This window comes from Salmo salar, chromosome ssa27 (assembly GCF_905237065.1).
Source record: "Salmo salar chromosome ssa27, Ssal_v3.1, whole genome shotgun sequence".
Lineage (NCBI taxonomy): Eukaryota > Metazoa > Chordata > Actinopteri > Salmoniformes > Salmonidae > Salmo > Salmo salar.
The window spans coordinates 36,705,001-36,719,139 of record NC_059468.1 but is presented as its reverse complement, the minus strand read 5'-3'; the positions used below and the strand labels follow the sequence as shown (position 1 = coordinate 36,719,139).

Here is a 14,139-nt window from a genome sequence, read left to right as displayed (position 1 = left end):
GGGGTGAAGTGTTACCCCACCTCCTGGGTCAGTTGTAACAGGGCTTGGGGTGAAATGTTATCCCACCTCCTGGGTCAGTTGTAACAGGGCTTGGGGTGAAATGTTATCCCACCTCCTGGGTCAGTTGTAACAGGGCTTGGGGTGAAGTGTTACCCCACCTCCTGGGTCAGTTGTAACAGGGCTTGGGGTGAAATGTTATCCCACCTCCTGGGTCAGTTGTAACAGGGCTTGGGGGGGGCATGTAATAATTTGAAAGAATGTTTCAATCATGACATGCAATGAGATATTGAAAGTCTTTATTGAGAACCTTTTGTGTGGCAGAAATAGTCATAATAAAAATTATCAAATGTTAATTATTTTTACCTAAAATAAGTTTTGTGAATCTAATTGCAAAGAAGGTGATGCCATCACAAAAACAAATTTGCCCCGCAAAGAATTCCTTTCTTACCTCAAAATCGGATTTTTGTCAATCAAACCTGCAGAGTCGATCACAGGGTTTTGTTTCTTCACATGAGGGTTGAGGACTAAACTGAGCATGTGCACAACGAGACATGATTTGAGCTTGTTCCTGATTGGCAGATATCGAGAGTGTTACAACTATCCCGTGTTACATCTATCCCCGGTCTCCCCTAGTCTATTTGGCCGGAGATCGAGATGCACATTGGCTTAATGATGGAGAGTTCCATGTGGTGGGAACTGGGGGTACAAAGTGGTAGAACCTCAAGTAAAACATCCTGAAACAGCTCTGACAGGCCTAATCAAGGGTTTGGTTTTACATTTTCCATTTGCCTGGAAACAGATTGGTTAAATTCCAAATGGCACCCTATTCCCTTTACTGTGCACTACGTTTCCCAGGGCCAATAGATGTACTATAAAGGGAATAGGATACCGTTTGGGACAGACGCCTTGTGTTCCTGGCTGCAGGACATCAGCCTGTGATGGAGGGACCAGAGCCTGTTTCCTATTCATCAGAGCCTTAGGAAGCAGCTTCATAGCCGACAACCCTATAGTCATCACCTCAAAGGCTTTAGCTGGAGCTAGCATAACACCACAAAGCTGCTTTGGTGTTGCATACCCCCCCCCCTTTCTCTCTCATGTACTCTTCTCTCTCTCTCTGTCTGTCTGTCTGTCTGTCTGTCTGTCTGTCTGTCTGTCTGTCTGTCTGTCTGTCTGTCTGTCTGTCTGTCTGTCTGTCTGTCTGTCTGTCTGTCTGTCACCCGCTCCACTATGCCCAGGACATCAGCATTGAGGGCGGTCATCCTCTAGGCGTCTCTGTTGCCTTACCCAAGGATCCTGTAGTCCCGAGACCCCAACAAAACTGAGTGACAGAGTCAGACTCCCTCTCTCCGGCCATGACAGGCTGATGATTCACTCTCTGCATCCAAAATGACGTGCGCTACTGTTGACCAGGGCCCCAAAATAGTGCACTATGTAGGGAATAGGGTGCCATTTGGGACGCAAGCCAATCTACTGGGGTAATGAGGAATTTTACTGTAATCCCCTTGAGATGAGCACAGAGTTCCTTCCCTCTCTGGTCTGGTTTTGTATTTGTATTTATTATGGATCCCCATTAGCTACTGGCAAGGCAGCAACTACTCTTCCTGGGGTCCGGGCAATTTATACAATTTTAAAAACATTACAATACATTCATTACAGAATTCACAACACACTAAGAGTGTGCCCTCAGGCCCATACTCCACTACCACGTATCTACAATGAAAAATCCATGTGTACATGTGTATATAGTGAGTTTGTTATCATGTGTGTATGCATGTGTCTGTGTCTATGTTTGTGTTGCTTCACAGTACCCGCTCTTCCATAAGGTGTATTTTTACCTACTTTTTAAATATGATTCTACTGCTTGCATCAGTTACCTGATGTGGAATAGAGTTCCATGTAGTCAAGGCTCTATGTAGTACTGCGCACCTCCCATAGTCTGTTCTGGACTTGGGGACTGTGAAGAGACCTCTGGTGGTATGTCTTGTGGGGTATGCATGGGTGTCCGAGCCGTGTGCTAGTAGATTAAACAGACAGCTCGTTACCTTCAACTTCTCAACACCTCTTACAAAAACAAGTAATGAGGAAGTCAATCCCTCTTCCACTTTGAGCCATGAGAGATTGACATGCATGTCATTAATGTTAGCTCTGTGTACTGTTCTGAGCCAACTGCAATTTTCCCAAGTCCCTCTTTGTGGCACCTGACCACATGACTGAACAGTAGTCCAGGTGTGACAAAACCAGGGCCTGTAGGACCTGCCTTGTTGATAGTGTTGTTAACAAAGCAGAGCAACGCTTTATTATGGACAGACCTCCCCATTTTAGCTACTGTTGTATCAATATGTTTTGACCATGACAGTTTACAATCCAGGGTAATTCCAAGCAGTTTAGGGTTTAGTGAATGATTTGTCCCAAATACAATGCTTTTAGTTTTGGAAATATTTAGGGCTAACTTATTCCTTGCCACCCATTCTGAAACTAACTGCACCTCTTTGTTAAGTGTTGCAGTCATTTCAGTCGCTGTAGTAGCTGACGTGTATAGTGTTGAGTCATTCACATACATAGAACTTACTCAAAGCCAGTGGCATGGCGTTAGTAAAGATTGAAAAAAACAAGGGGCCTAAACAGCTATCTTGGGCAATTCCTGCTTCTACCTGGATTATGTTTGAGAGGCTTCCATTGAAGAACAACTTCTGTGTTCTGTTAGACAAGTAACTCTTCATCCACAACATAGCAGGTGATGTAAAGCCATAACACATACATTTGTCCAGCAGCAGACTATGATCGATAATGTCAAAAGCTGCACGGAAGTCTAACAAGACAAACCCCACAATCATTTTATCATCAATTTCTCTCAGCCAATCATCAGTCATTTGTGTAAGTGTCGTGCTTGTTGAGTGTCCTTCCCTATATGCGTGCTGAAAGTCTGTTGTTAATTTGTTTTCTGTGAAATAGCATTGCATCTAAAAAGCAGCCTTCGCAAATGGAGGATGGCTTTCACTTCAGCAGTAATACATTTATGAACTTCTTTGAGGAAAAGATCATGATCATTAGAAAGCAAATTACAGACTCCTCTTTAAATCTGGGTATTCCTCCAAAGCTCCATTGTCCTGAGTCTACACAACTCTGCCAGGACCTAGGATCAAGGGAGATACTAAAGTGTTTTAGTACTATATCTCTTGACACAATGATGAAAATAATCATGGCCTCCAAACCCTCAAGCTGCATACTGGACCCTATTCCAACTAAACTACTGAAAGAGCTGCTTCCTGTGCTTGGCCCTCCTATGTTGAACATAATAAACGGCTCTCTATCCACCGGAGGTGTACCAAGCTCACTAAAAGTGGCAGTAATAAAGCCTCTCTTGAAAAAGCCGAATCTTGAACCAGAAATTATAAAAAACTATCGGCCTATATCGAATCTTCCATTCCTCTCAAAATTTTTTGAAAAAGCTGTTGCACAGCAACTCACTGCCTTCCTGAAGACAAACAATGTATACGAAACGCTTCAGTCTGGTTTTAGACCCCATCATAGCACTGAGACTGCACTTGTGAAGGTGGTAAATTACCTTTTAATGACGTCAGACCGAGGCTCTGCATCTGTCCTCGTGCTCCTAGATCTTAGTGCCGCTTTTGATACCATCGATCACCACATTCTTTTGGAGAGATTGGAAACCCAAATTGGTCTACATGGACAAGTTCTGGCCTGGTTTAGATCTTATCTGTCGGAAAGATATCAGTTTGTCTCTGTGAATGGTTTGTCCTCTGACAAATCAATTGTAAATTTCGGTGTTCCTCAAGGTTCCGTTTTAGGACCACTATTGTTTTCACTATATATTTTACCTCTTGGGGATGTCATTCGAAAACATAATGTTAAATTTCACTGCTATGCGGACGACACACAGCTGTACATTTCAATGAAACATGGTGAAGCCCCAAAATTGCCCTCGCTAGAAGCCTGTGTTTCCGACATAAAGAAGTGGATGGCTGCAAACTTTCTACTTTTAAACTCGGATAAAACAGAGATGCTTGTTCTAGGTCCCAAGAAACAAAAAGATCTTCTGATGAATCTGACAATTAATCTGGATGGTTGTACAGTCGTCTCAAATAAAACTGTGAAGGACCTCGGCGTTACTCTGGACCCTGATCTCTCTTTTGAAGAATATATCAAGACTGTTTCAAGGACAGCTTTTTTCCATCTACGTAACATTGCAAAAATCAGAAACTTTCTGTCCAAAAATGACGCTGAAAAATGAATCCATGCTTTTGTTACTTCTAGGCTGGACTACTGCAATGCTCTACTTTCCGGCTACCCGGATAAAGCACTAAACAAACTTCAGTTAGTGCTAAATACGGCTGCTAGAATCCTGACTAGAACCAAAAAATTTTATCATATTACTCCAGTGCTAGCCTCCCTACACTGGCTTCCTGTTAAGGCAAGGGCTGATTTCAAGGTTTTACTGCTAACCTACAAAGCATTACATGGGCTTGCGCCTACCTATCTTTCCGATTTGGTCCTGCCGTACATACCTACACGTACGCTACGGTCACAAGACGCAGGCCTCCTAATTGTCCCTAGAATTTCTAAGCAAACGGCTGGAGGTAGGGCTTTCTCCTATAGAGCTCCATTTTTATGGAATGGTCTGCCTACCAATGTGAGAGACGCAGACTCAGTCTCAACCTTTAAGTCTTTACTGAAGACTTATCTCTTCAGTAGGTCCTATGATTAAGTATAGTCTGGCCCAGGAGTGTGAAGGTGAACGGAAAGGGCGGAGCAACGAACCGCCCTTGCTGTCTCTGCCTTGCCGGTTCCCCTCTCTCCACTGGGATTCTCTGCCTCTAACCCTTTTACAGGGGCTGAGTCACTGGCTTACTGGTGTTCTTCCATGCCGTCCATGGAAGAACTGAAAATGTTGAAAGGAGTATCTTTTTCATGTTACTACCATCATGAGGCACAAACTGGCTTTAGTTTCCCCTCTTCTGTTTGCGTCACTTGAGTGGGTTGAGTCACTGACGTGGTCTTCCTGTCTGGGTTGGCGCCCCCCCTTGGGTTGTGCCATGGCGGAGATCGTTGTGGGCTATACTCGGCCTTGTCTTAGGACGGTAAGTTGGTGGTTGGAGACATCCCTCTAGTGGTGTGGGGGCTGTGCTTTGGCAAAGTGGGTGGGGTTATATCCTGCCGGTTTGGCCCTGTCCGGGGGTATCATCAGATGGGGCCACAGTGTCTTCTGATCCCTCCTGTCTCAGCCTCCAGTATTTATGCTGCAGTAGTTTATGTGTCGGGGGGCTAGGGTCAGTCTGTTACATCTGGAGTATTTCTCTTGTCTTATCCGGTGTCCTGTGTGAATTTAAATATGCTCTCTCTAATTCTCTCTTTCTCTCTTTCTGTCTTTCTCTCGGAGGACCTGAGCCCTAGGACCATGCCTCAGGACTACCTGGTATGATGACTCCTTGCTGTCCCCAGTCCACCTGGCCGTGCTGCTGCTCCAGTTTCAACTGTTCTGCCTGCGGCTATGGAACCCTGACCTGTTCACCGGACGTGCTTGTTGCACCCTCGACAACTACTATGATTATTATTATTTGACCATGCTGGTCATTTATGAACATTTTAACATCTTGACCATGTTCTGTTATAATATCCACCCTGCACAGCCAGAAGAGGACTGGCCACCCCTCATAGCCTGGTTCCTCTCTAGGTTTCTTCCTAGGTTTTTGGCCTTTCTAGGGAGTTTTTCCTAGGGAGTTTTTCCTAGCCACCGTGCTTCTTTCACATGCATTGCTTGCTGTTTGGGGTTTTAGGCTGGGTTTCTGTACAGCACTTTGAGATATCAGCTGATGTACGAAGGGCTATATAAATACATTTGATTTGATTTGATTTGATCTGGTTCAAGCACAGAGGTCTGATGTCCCCTCCCTCTCTGGTCTGGTTTAACAGAGGTCTGATGTCTCCCTCCCTCTCTGGTCTGGTTTAACAGAGGTCTGATGTCTCCCTCTCTGGTCTGGTTTAACAGAGGTCTGATGTCCCCCTCCCTCTCTGGTCTGGTTTAACAGAGGTCTGATGTCCCCCCCTCTCTGGTCTGGTTTAACAGAGGTCTGATGTCTCCCTCTCTGGTCTGGTTTAACAGAGTTCTGATGTCCTCTCCCTCTCTGGTCTGGTTTAACAGAGGTCTGATGTCCCCTCCCTCTCTGGTCTGGTTTAACAGAGGTCTGATGTCCCCCTCTCTGGTCTGGTTTAACAGAGGTCTGATGTCCCCTCCCTCTCTGGTCTGGTTTAACAGAGGTCTGATGTCCCCCTCTCTGGTCTGGTTTAACAGAGGTCTGATGTCCTCTCCCTCTCTGGTCTGGTTTAACAGAGGTCTGATGTCTCCCTCTCTGGTCTGGTTTAACAGAGGTCTGATGTCTCCCTCTCTGGTCTGGTTTAACAGAGGTCTGATGTCCTCTCCCTCTCTGGTCTGGTTTAACAGAGGTCTGATGTCCCCTCCCTCTCTGGTCTGGTTTAACAGAGGTCTGATGTCCCCCTCTCTGGTCTGGTTTAACAGAGGTCTGATGTCCTCTCCCTCTCTGGTCTGGTTTAACAGAGGTCTGATGTCCCCCCCCTCTCTGGTCTGGTTTAACAGAGGTCTGATGTCTCCCTCTCTGGTCTGGTTTAACAGAGGTCTGATGTCCCCTCCCTCTCTGGTCTGGTTTAACAGAGGTCTGATGTCCTCTCCCTCTCTGGTCTGGTTTAACAGAGGTCTGATGTCCCCCTCTCTGGTCTGGTTTAACAGAGGTCTGATGTCTCCCTCTCTGGTCTGGTTTAACAGAGGTCTGATGTCTCCCTCTCTGGTCTGGTTTAACAGAGGTCTGATGTCCCCCTCTCTGGTCTGGTTTAACAGAGGTCTGATGTCTCCCTCTCTGGTCTGGTTTAACAGAGGTCTGATGTCTCCCTCTCTGGTCTGGTTTAACAGAGGTCTGATGTCCCCCTCCCTCTCTGGTCTGGTTTAACAGAGGTCTGATGTCCCCTCCCTCTCTGGTCTGGTTTAACAGAGGTCTGATGTCCCCCTCTCTGGTCTGGTTTAACAGAGGTCTGATGTCCCCCCCCTCTCTGGTCTGGTTTAACAGAGGTCTGATGTCCCCTCCCTCTCTGGTCTGGTTTAACAGAGGTCTGATGTCCCCCTCTCTGGTCTGGTTTAACAGAGGTCTGATGTCCCCCTCTCTGGTCTGGTTTAACAGAGGTCTGATGTCCCCCTCTCTGGTCTGGTTTAACAGAGGTCTGATGTCCTCTCCCTCTCTGGTCTGGTTTAACAGAGGTCTGATGTCCCCCTCTCTGGTCTGGTTTAACAGAGGTCTGATGTCTCCCTCTCTGGTCTGGTTTAACAGAGGTCTGATGTCCTCTCCCTCTCTGGTCTGGTTTAACAGAGGTCTGATGTCCCCCTCCCTCTCTGGTCTGGTTTAACAGAGGTCTGATGTCCCCCTCCCTCTCTGGTCTGGTTTAACAGAGGTCTGATGTCCCCCTCCCTCTCTGGTCTGGTTTAACAGAGGTCTGATGTCCCCTCCCTCTCTGGTCTGGTTTAACAGAGGTCTGATGTCCCCCTCTCTGGTCTGGTTTAACAGAGGTCTGATGTCCCCTCCCTCTCTGGTCTGGTTTAACAGAGGTCTGATGTCCCCCCTCTCTCTGGTCTGGTTTAACAGAGGTCTGATGTCCCCCCCTCTCTGGTCTGGTTTAACAGAGGTCTGATGTCCCCCTCCCTCTCTGGTCTGGTTTAACAGAGGTCTGATGTCCTCTCCCTCTCTGGTCTGGTTTAACAGAGGTCTGATGTCCCCTCCCTCTCTGGTCTGGTTTAACAGAGGTCTGATGTCCCCCCCCTCTCTGGTCTGGTTTAACAGAGGTCTGATGTCCTCTCCCTCTCTGGTCTGGTTTAACAGAGGTATGATTATGTCTGTTGGGTGAATGCCCACCGACATCCTCTCGTTCTTGATGAAAATGACTATTTTCTGTGAAATAAGAAAGCGCTGTTGAGTGCAACTATTAGGCTGACTGGGACATTATGTAATACAGAACATTGTGTAACAGTGGATTTGAAGACGTTAACATTGAGCTGTTGAGTCTTTTCATTTATTTAACCTTTATTTAACCAGGCAAGTCAGTTAAGAACAAACTCTTATTTACAATGACGGCCTACGCCAGCCAAACCCAGACAACGCTGGGCTAATTGTGCGCCGCCCTATGGGACTCGGCCGGTATTGATACAGCCTGGAATTGAACCAGGGTCTGTAGTAACGCCTCTAGCAGTGCCTTAGACTGATGCGCCACTCAGGAGCCCAGTCTGTTTCAGTACGATTAAGTGTTGAATTACACGTTGATTTTAACATCTTTATACATGTAGACAATTTGTTTTCATCCATGAACATTCATTGACATTCAAGGGAATGTAATGTACTGTTTTTAAAGTCCTGTTCTCAGTGTAGTGTAGATTGAAGTCATGTAGACGGAAGGTTAAAGGTCAATGTATAGTACAAGAAAAATGCATTGAACTACTGTTTAATCATCTAAACATAATTAGATATTTTCCCCCAATTCAATTTTATTTTCATTGTATTAAATTGTGGAAACATGTTATATGCATCAGAGACAAAAAACCTGAATACCCCTTGTATGTTTGTAAACAAAGTTTTACTGATACAGTTGATAATAATAGTGATACTGCAATGAAAAGCTACCATATTACACATACCTATGGACATGAACCATCATGGGCACTACATGGAATAAATAGTTGAACACAACATCTGTACACAGAAACAACGCCCCAGATCCATAGAAATGTCCGAGTACAACACATTCATTTTTTTCTCATTAATTTACAACTGACATTAAAACTTTCCAAAATAAAACCGGTATCCTCCATTTTCTTCTATTTAGTTCCATTTCGTCGAAATAAAACACAAGCAACTACTGTATTTGTAAGGTATTATTTACAGGTTCCTAAAACAAGCAACTCCAAAAAAGGCACACTTGTCTATACAACATGTACAAAAACAAAAATTGTCTGGAGCTGACAAAAAAAGTTAAAAGATCATTATCATAAGCATCTATGATTGCACATACAATATGAATGTCAGAAACTGTGCTTTGAATGGTGATTTGCAGAGAAACAAACCCACCCTGAAGTGTTCTCAGTCTTAGAAAGTGAAAACCGTTACAAAATAAGAACATTGATAAGTAACCTGGTAAACCAGATTGAACGTAACCTGGTAAACCAGATTGAACGTAACCTGGTAAACCAGATTGAACGTAACCTGGTAAACCAGATCGAACGTAACCTGGTAAACCAGATTGAACGTAACCTGGTAAACCAGATCGAACGTAACCTGGTAAACCAGATCGAACGTAACCTGGTAAACCAGATCGAACGTAACCTGGTAAACCAGATTGAACGTTGCGATCACCATTGTAAACTCAGCATTCAGTCTGGTTTAACCAGGCTATTCGGTTGGGGGTTTCAGGTGGCGATGACCAGTCTGTCCTCATCATCGCTGGACGCTGAGTCATCATTGTAGTCTTCCGTTTCCTGCTGTCGTGAGAGCATCAACTGCCTCCGAGGCGTGACAGGCTCACTGGCTCCCTCTGCTGAAGGATTCTTATCCCCCTCCAGACCCCTGTCAGGAGCTGGAGCTGGAGCTGGGGATGGGGCGGGCTGTGTTAGCGATGATGTCACCCTCTCTTTCTTTTCTGAAGTCTGTGTGTCATCAGAGCCTCTGGAACCCCCTGGCCCTGATCTGCTGCATGACGATGCCAATTCCTGGGCGGGACTTCCCCTCAGGGTGGCGGCGGAAGAGGAAGTAGCAGACAGACAGCTGACTGAGGGTCCAGTTTCAGTCTGAGAGGAGGGCCGAGAGGCCCGTGGGGCTCCTGGGGCATCGGGGCTGCCTTGCCTCTCAAAGGGTCCGGCGAGGGGACTGAGGCCAGAGATGGGGCTGAGGGAGGGGATGAGGGAGGGGATGAGGGAGGGAACGCCGATGTTGAGGATCTGCAGGCCGGGGATGTGGGTGTGGTGGTGGGGGACTGTCCTGCTCTGGGAGGTGGGGGTGTGAGCCAGGACCTGCAGGCCATGTTGGGATAGCAGCTGGGTGGAGGTCAGGCCTTCTGAGCTGGTCAGGGTCAGAGTCTCCAGACCCATGGACTGCAGCGTCTGGTGGGAGGCCCCGAGGGCCGGTAGACCAGCCACCTGCCCCAGCCCAGGCACCTGCCCCAGCCCAGCCACCTGCCCCAGCCCAGCCACCTGAACAAGGGGGAAGCAGGGCATGATACTACTGATGGGCTCCTGGACCACCAGAGGCTGGTTGACGGGGGATGAGGGACTCACCATACCATCACGCTCGGGGGAGTTAGAGGAGTTGGGGAATGGGAGGGGGCTGGTGTTCCGGTGGATGACGCTCACGGCAGGGATGGTGAGCTGGACAGGGCCAGCCTGGATGGGCACGAAGGTGGAATAGGCTGCCAGGCCAGCGGGAACCAGCTGGATGCCCCCCACTGGGACCATGTTGTAGGGGGAGTGTGAAGGCTGCTGGGAGTGCAGAGGCAGGTGGCTGAAGAGGTGGGTGTTGGTCCCCTGTGTGGCCCCTAGTCCTTGGGTCGGGCCCTGGGAGGGAAAGTGCAAGGGGCTGTAGGAGGATGTCTGGAGGCCATAGGAAGAGGTCTGAGTGCTGACATCTGTCCCGACAGGGACACCTGGGTCACTCACTGACAGGGCCAAAGTGCCATCCTGGGAAAGAGCAAAATAAAAACGAGTAATTATGACCTTTACCTACTGCATGTCTGATCTGGGAACAGGACCAACACTGAACATACTCCTCATGCCTTCTCACAGGAACAAGTCATTGAAAAGACATGAGAAGATGATATACCACATGACCAAAAGTATGTGGACACCTACTTGTCAAACATCTCATTCCAAAATCATGAGCATTAATATGGAGTTGGTCCCCCCCTTTGCTGCTATAACAGTCTCCACTTTTCTGGGGAAGGCTTTCCACTAGATGTTGGAACATTGCTCCTGGGATTTGCTTCCATTCAGCCACAAGAGCATTCGTGAGGTTGGGCACTGATGTTGAGCGATTAGGCCTGGCTCACAATCGGCGTTCCAATTCATCCCAAAGGTGTTAGATGGGGTTGAGGTCAGGGCTCTGTGCTGGGCAGTCAAGTTCTTCCATACCGATCTCGATAAATCGTTTCTGTATGGACCTCGCTTTGTGCATGGGGGCATTGTAATGCTGAAACAGGAAAGGGCCTTCCCCAAACTGTTGCCACAAAGTTGGAAGCACAGAATCGTCAAAAATGTTATTTTATGTAGTAGCGTTAAGATTTCCCTTCACTGGAACTAAGGGGCCTAGCCCAACCATGAAAAACAGCCCCAAACCATTATTCCTCCTCCACCACCAAACTTTACAGTTGGCACTATGTATTCGGGCAGACGTTCTCCTGGCATCCGCCAAACCCAGATTCGTCTGTAGGACTGCCAGATGGTGAAGCGTGATTCATCACTCCAGAGAACGCGTTTCCACTGCTCTTGAGTCCAATGGCAGCAAGCTTTACACCACTCCAGCCAACACTTGGCAGTGCAAAGGCATGGTGATCTTAGGTTTGTGTGTGGCTGCTCGGCCATGGAAACCAGTTTCATGAAGCTCCCGACGAATAGTTCATGTGCTGACGTTGCTTCCAGAGGCAGTTTGGAACTCGGTAGTGAGTGTTGTAACCAAGGACAGACAATTTTTACGCGCCTTGTGTTTCAGCACTCGGCGGTCACGTTCTGTGAGCTTGTGTGGCCTACCACTTTTCGGCTGAGCCGTTGTTGCTCCTAGATGTTTCCACTTGACAATAACAGTACTTACAGTTGACTGGGGCAGCTCTAGCAGGGCAGAAATTTGATAAACTGACTTGTTGGAAAGGTGGCATCCTATGACGGTGCCATGTTGAAAATCACTGAGTTCTTCAGTAAGTCCATTCTACTGCCAATGTTTGTCTATGGAGATTGGATGGCGGTGTGATCAGTTTTATACAACTGTCTGCAACGAGTGTGGCTGAAATAGCCAAATAATCTAATTTGAAGGGGTGTCCACATACTTTTGTATATATAGTGTATGTGACTAGAAACGAGCCTTTCATCGAAAGCTGATAATCAGAAATACATTCACCTTTTCATTCAGAACAGATTTGTTGAAGTGCCTCGCATAAGGGAGTCGTAGCAGGGGTATGGGTATGGAAGGGTATGGGTATGGAAGGGTATGGGTATGAAAGGGTATGAAAGTGCAGAGCGACTGGGATGGAGGGAGGGATGGAGAGAGAGAGGATGGGGGGAGGAGGAGCACATGGTGGGGCTCACCTGGCCGAGCTTGGAGCAGCTCTTGCCCGGTGCGGGGGGACAAGGGGGCACGTCAAAGTCAGGGTAATCGATGGACATCTGCCTGCACGGCGAGACAGGGCTCATCATGGGCACCGACTCTGTGCCGGATGTGTGGGGGGGCGGGGAGTAGGGCAGGGGGCTGGAGCAGCCTCCGGAGATGGACATCTGCTTGACCAGGGAGACGGGGCTCAGCATGGGCACGGATTCTGTGTCTGAGGCATCGTGGGTGTGGGAGTCGGAGGCAGGGGGCTGGGGGAGTGACAGGGCAGCTGGGTGGTGGTGGTGGATGGACAACTGGGCCAGAAGGGAGCTGGGAGGGAGCTCAGCCTGGAGGGAGGAGGGGATGTGCTGGGGGCTGGCTGAGACCGAGGGGTTGGTGGACAGGCCCGACTCAGCCTGGCTGTCATCCTCCTCTTCCTCATTATCATCTTCATTGTCATCATCAGCACCTTCAGAGTCCTCTCCGTCTGAATCTGGGCGGTCTGTACTGCCCACCTGGCTACGGTCTCCTGGGGAAGAGAGATAGAGGGCTCTTAGTTACCAAGACAGAGAGAAAGAGGGCTCTTAGTTACCAAGACAGAGAGAAAGAGGGCTCTTAGTTACCAAGACAGAGAGAAAGAGGGCTCTTAGTTACCAAGACAGAGAGAAAGAGGGCTCTTAGTTACCAAGACAGAGAGAAAGAGGGCTCTTAGTTACCAAGACAGAGAGAAAGAGGGCTCTTAGTTACCAAGACAGAGAGATAGAGGGCTCTTAGTTACCAAGACAGAGAGATAGAGGGCTCTTAGTTACCAAGACAGAGAGAAAGAGGGCTCTTAGTTACCAAGACAGAGAGAAAGAGGGCTCTTAGTTACCAAGACAGAGAGATAGAGGGCTCTTAGTTACCAAGACAGAGAGAAAGAGGGCTCTTAGTTACCAAGACAGAGAGATAGAGGGCTCTTAGTGACCAAGACAGAGAGATAGAGGGCTCTTAGTTACCAAGACAGAGAGAAAGAGGGCTCTTAGTTACCAAGACAGAGAGATAGAGGGCTCTTAGTTACCAAGACAGAGAGAAAGAGGGCTCTTAGTTACCAAGACAGAGAGTTAGAGGGCTCTTAGTTACCAAGACAGAGAGATAGAGGGCTCTTAGTTGCCAAGACAGAGAGATAGAGGGCTCTTAGTTACCAAGACATGGGCTAGAGGGCTCTTAGTTACCAAGACAGAGAGAAAGAGGGCTCTTAGTTACCAAGACAGAGAGATAGAGGGCTCTTAGTTACCAAGACAGAGAGAAAGAGGGCTCTTAGTTGCCAAGACAGAGAGATAGAGGGCTCTTAGTTACCAAGACAGAGAGATAGAGGGCTCTTTGTTAACAAGACAGAGAGAAAGAGGGCTCTTAGTTACCAAGACAGAGAGAAAGAGGGCTCTTAGTTACCAAGACAGAGAGATAGAGGGCTCTTAGTTACCAAGACAGAGAGATAGAGGGCTCTTAGTTACCAAGACAGAGAGATAGAGGGCTCTTAGTTACCAAGACAGAGAGAAAGAGGGCTCTTAGTTACCAAGACAGAGAGATAGAGGGCTCTTAGTTACCAAGACAGAGAGAAAGAGGGCTCTTAGTTACCAAGACAGAGAGAAAGAGGGCTCTTAGTTACCAAGACAGAGAGAAAGAGGGCTCTTAGTTACCAAGACAGAGAGATAGAGGGCTCTTAGTTACCAAGACAGAGAGAAAGAGGGCTCTTAGTTACCAAGACAGAGAGATAGAGGGCTCTTAGTTACCAAGACAGAGA

At 47.6% G+C, this 14,139-nt stretch overlaps 1 protein-coding gene across 9 annotated transcripts in view; it reads right to left on the bottom strand.

Moving 5' to 3' along the window:
* Positions 1 to 8,501: 8,501 nt before the first annotated feature.
* LOC106589029 (zinc finger protein 40) overlaps positions 8,502 to 14,139 on the bottom strand; it is a 121,546-nt gene continuing 115,908 nt past the window's right edge. For 5 of the 9 annotated variants that reach the window (XM_045709768.1, XM_045709770.1, XM_045709769.1 and 2 more), the window contains 2 exons: positions 12,359 to 12,888; positions 8,502 to 10,741 (listed from right to left, as the gene is read on the bottom strand). In XM_045709768.1, coding sequence (XP_045565724.1) covers positions 9,479 to 10,741; positions 12,359 to 12,888 — 1,793 coding nt within the window. In that variant the 3' untranslated portion in view covers positions 8,502 to 9,478. Of the gene's footprint in view, positions 10,742 to 12,170; positions 12,889 to 14,139 lie in introns of all 9 variants that reach the window. The other 4 variants (XR_006762472.1, XR_006762473.1, XM_014178672.2 and 1 more) reach the window with 4 other exon arrangements.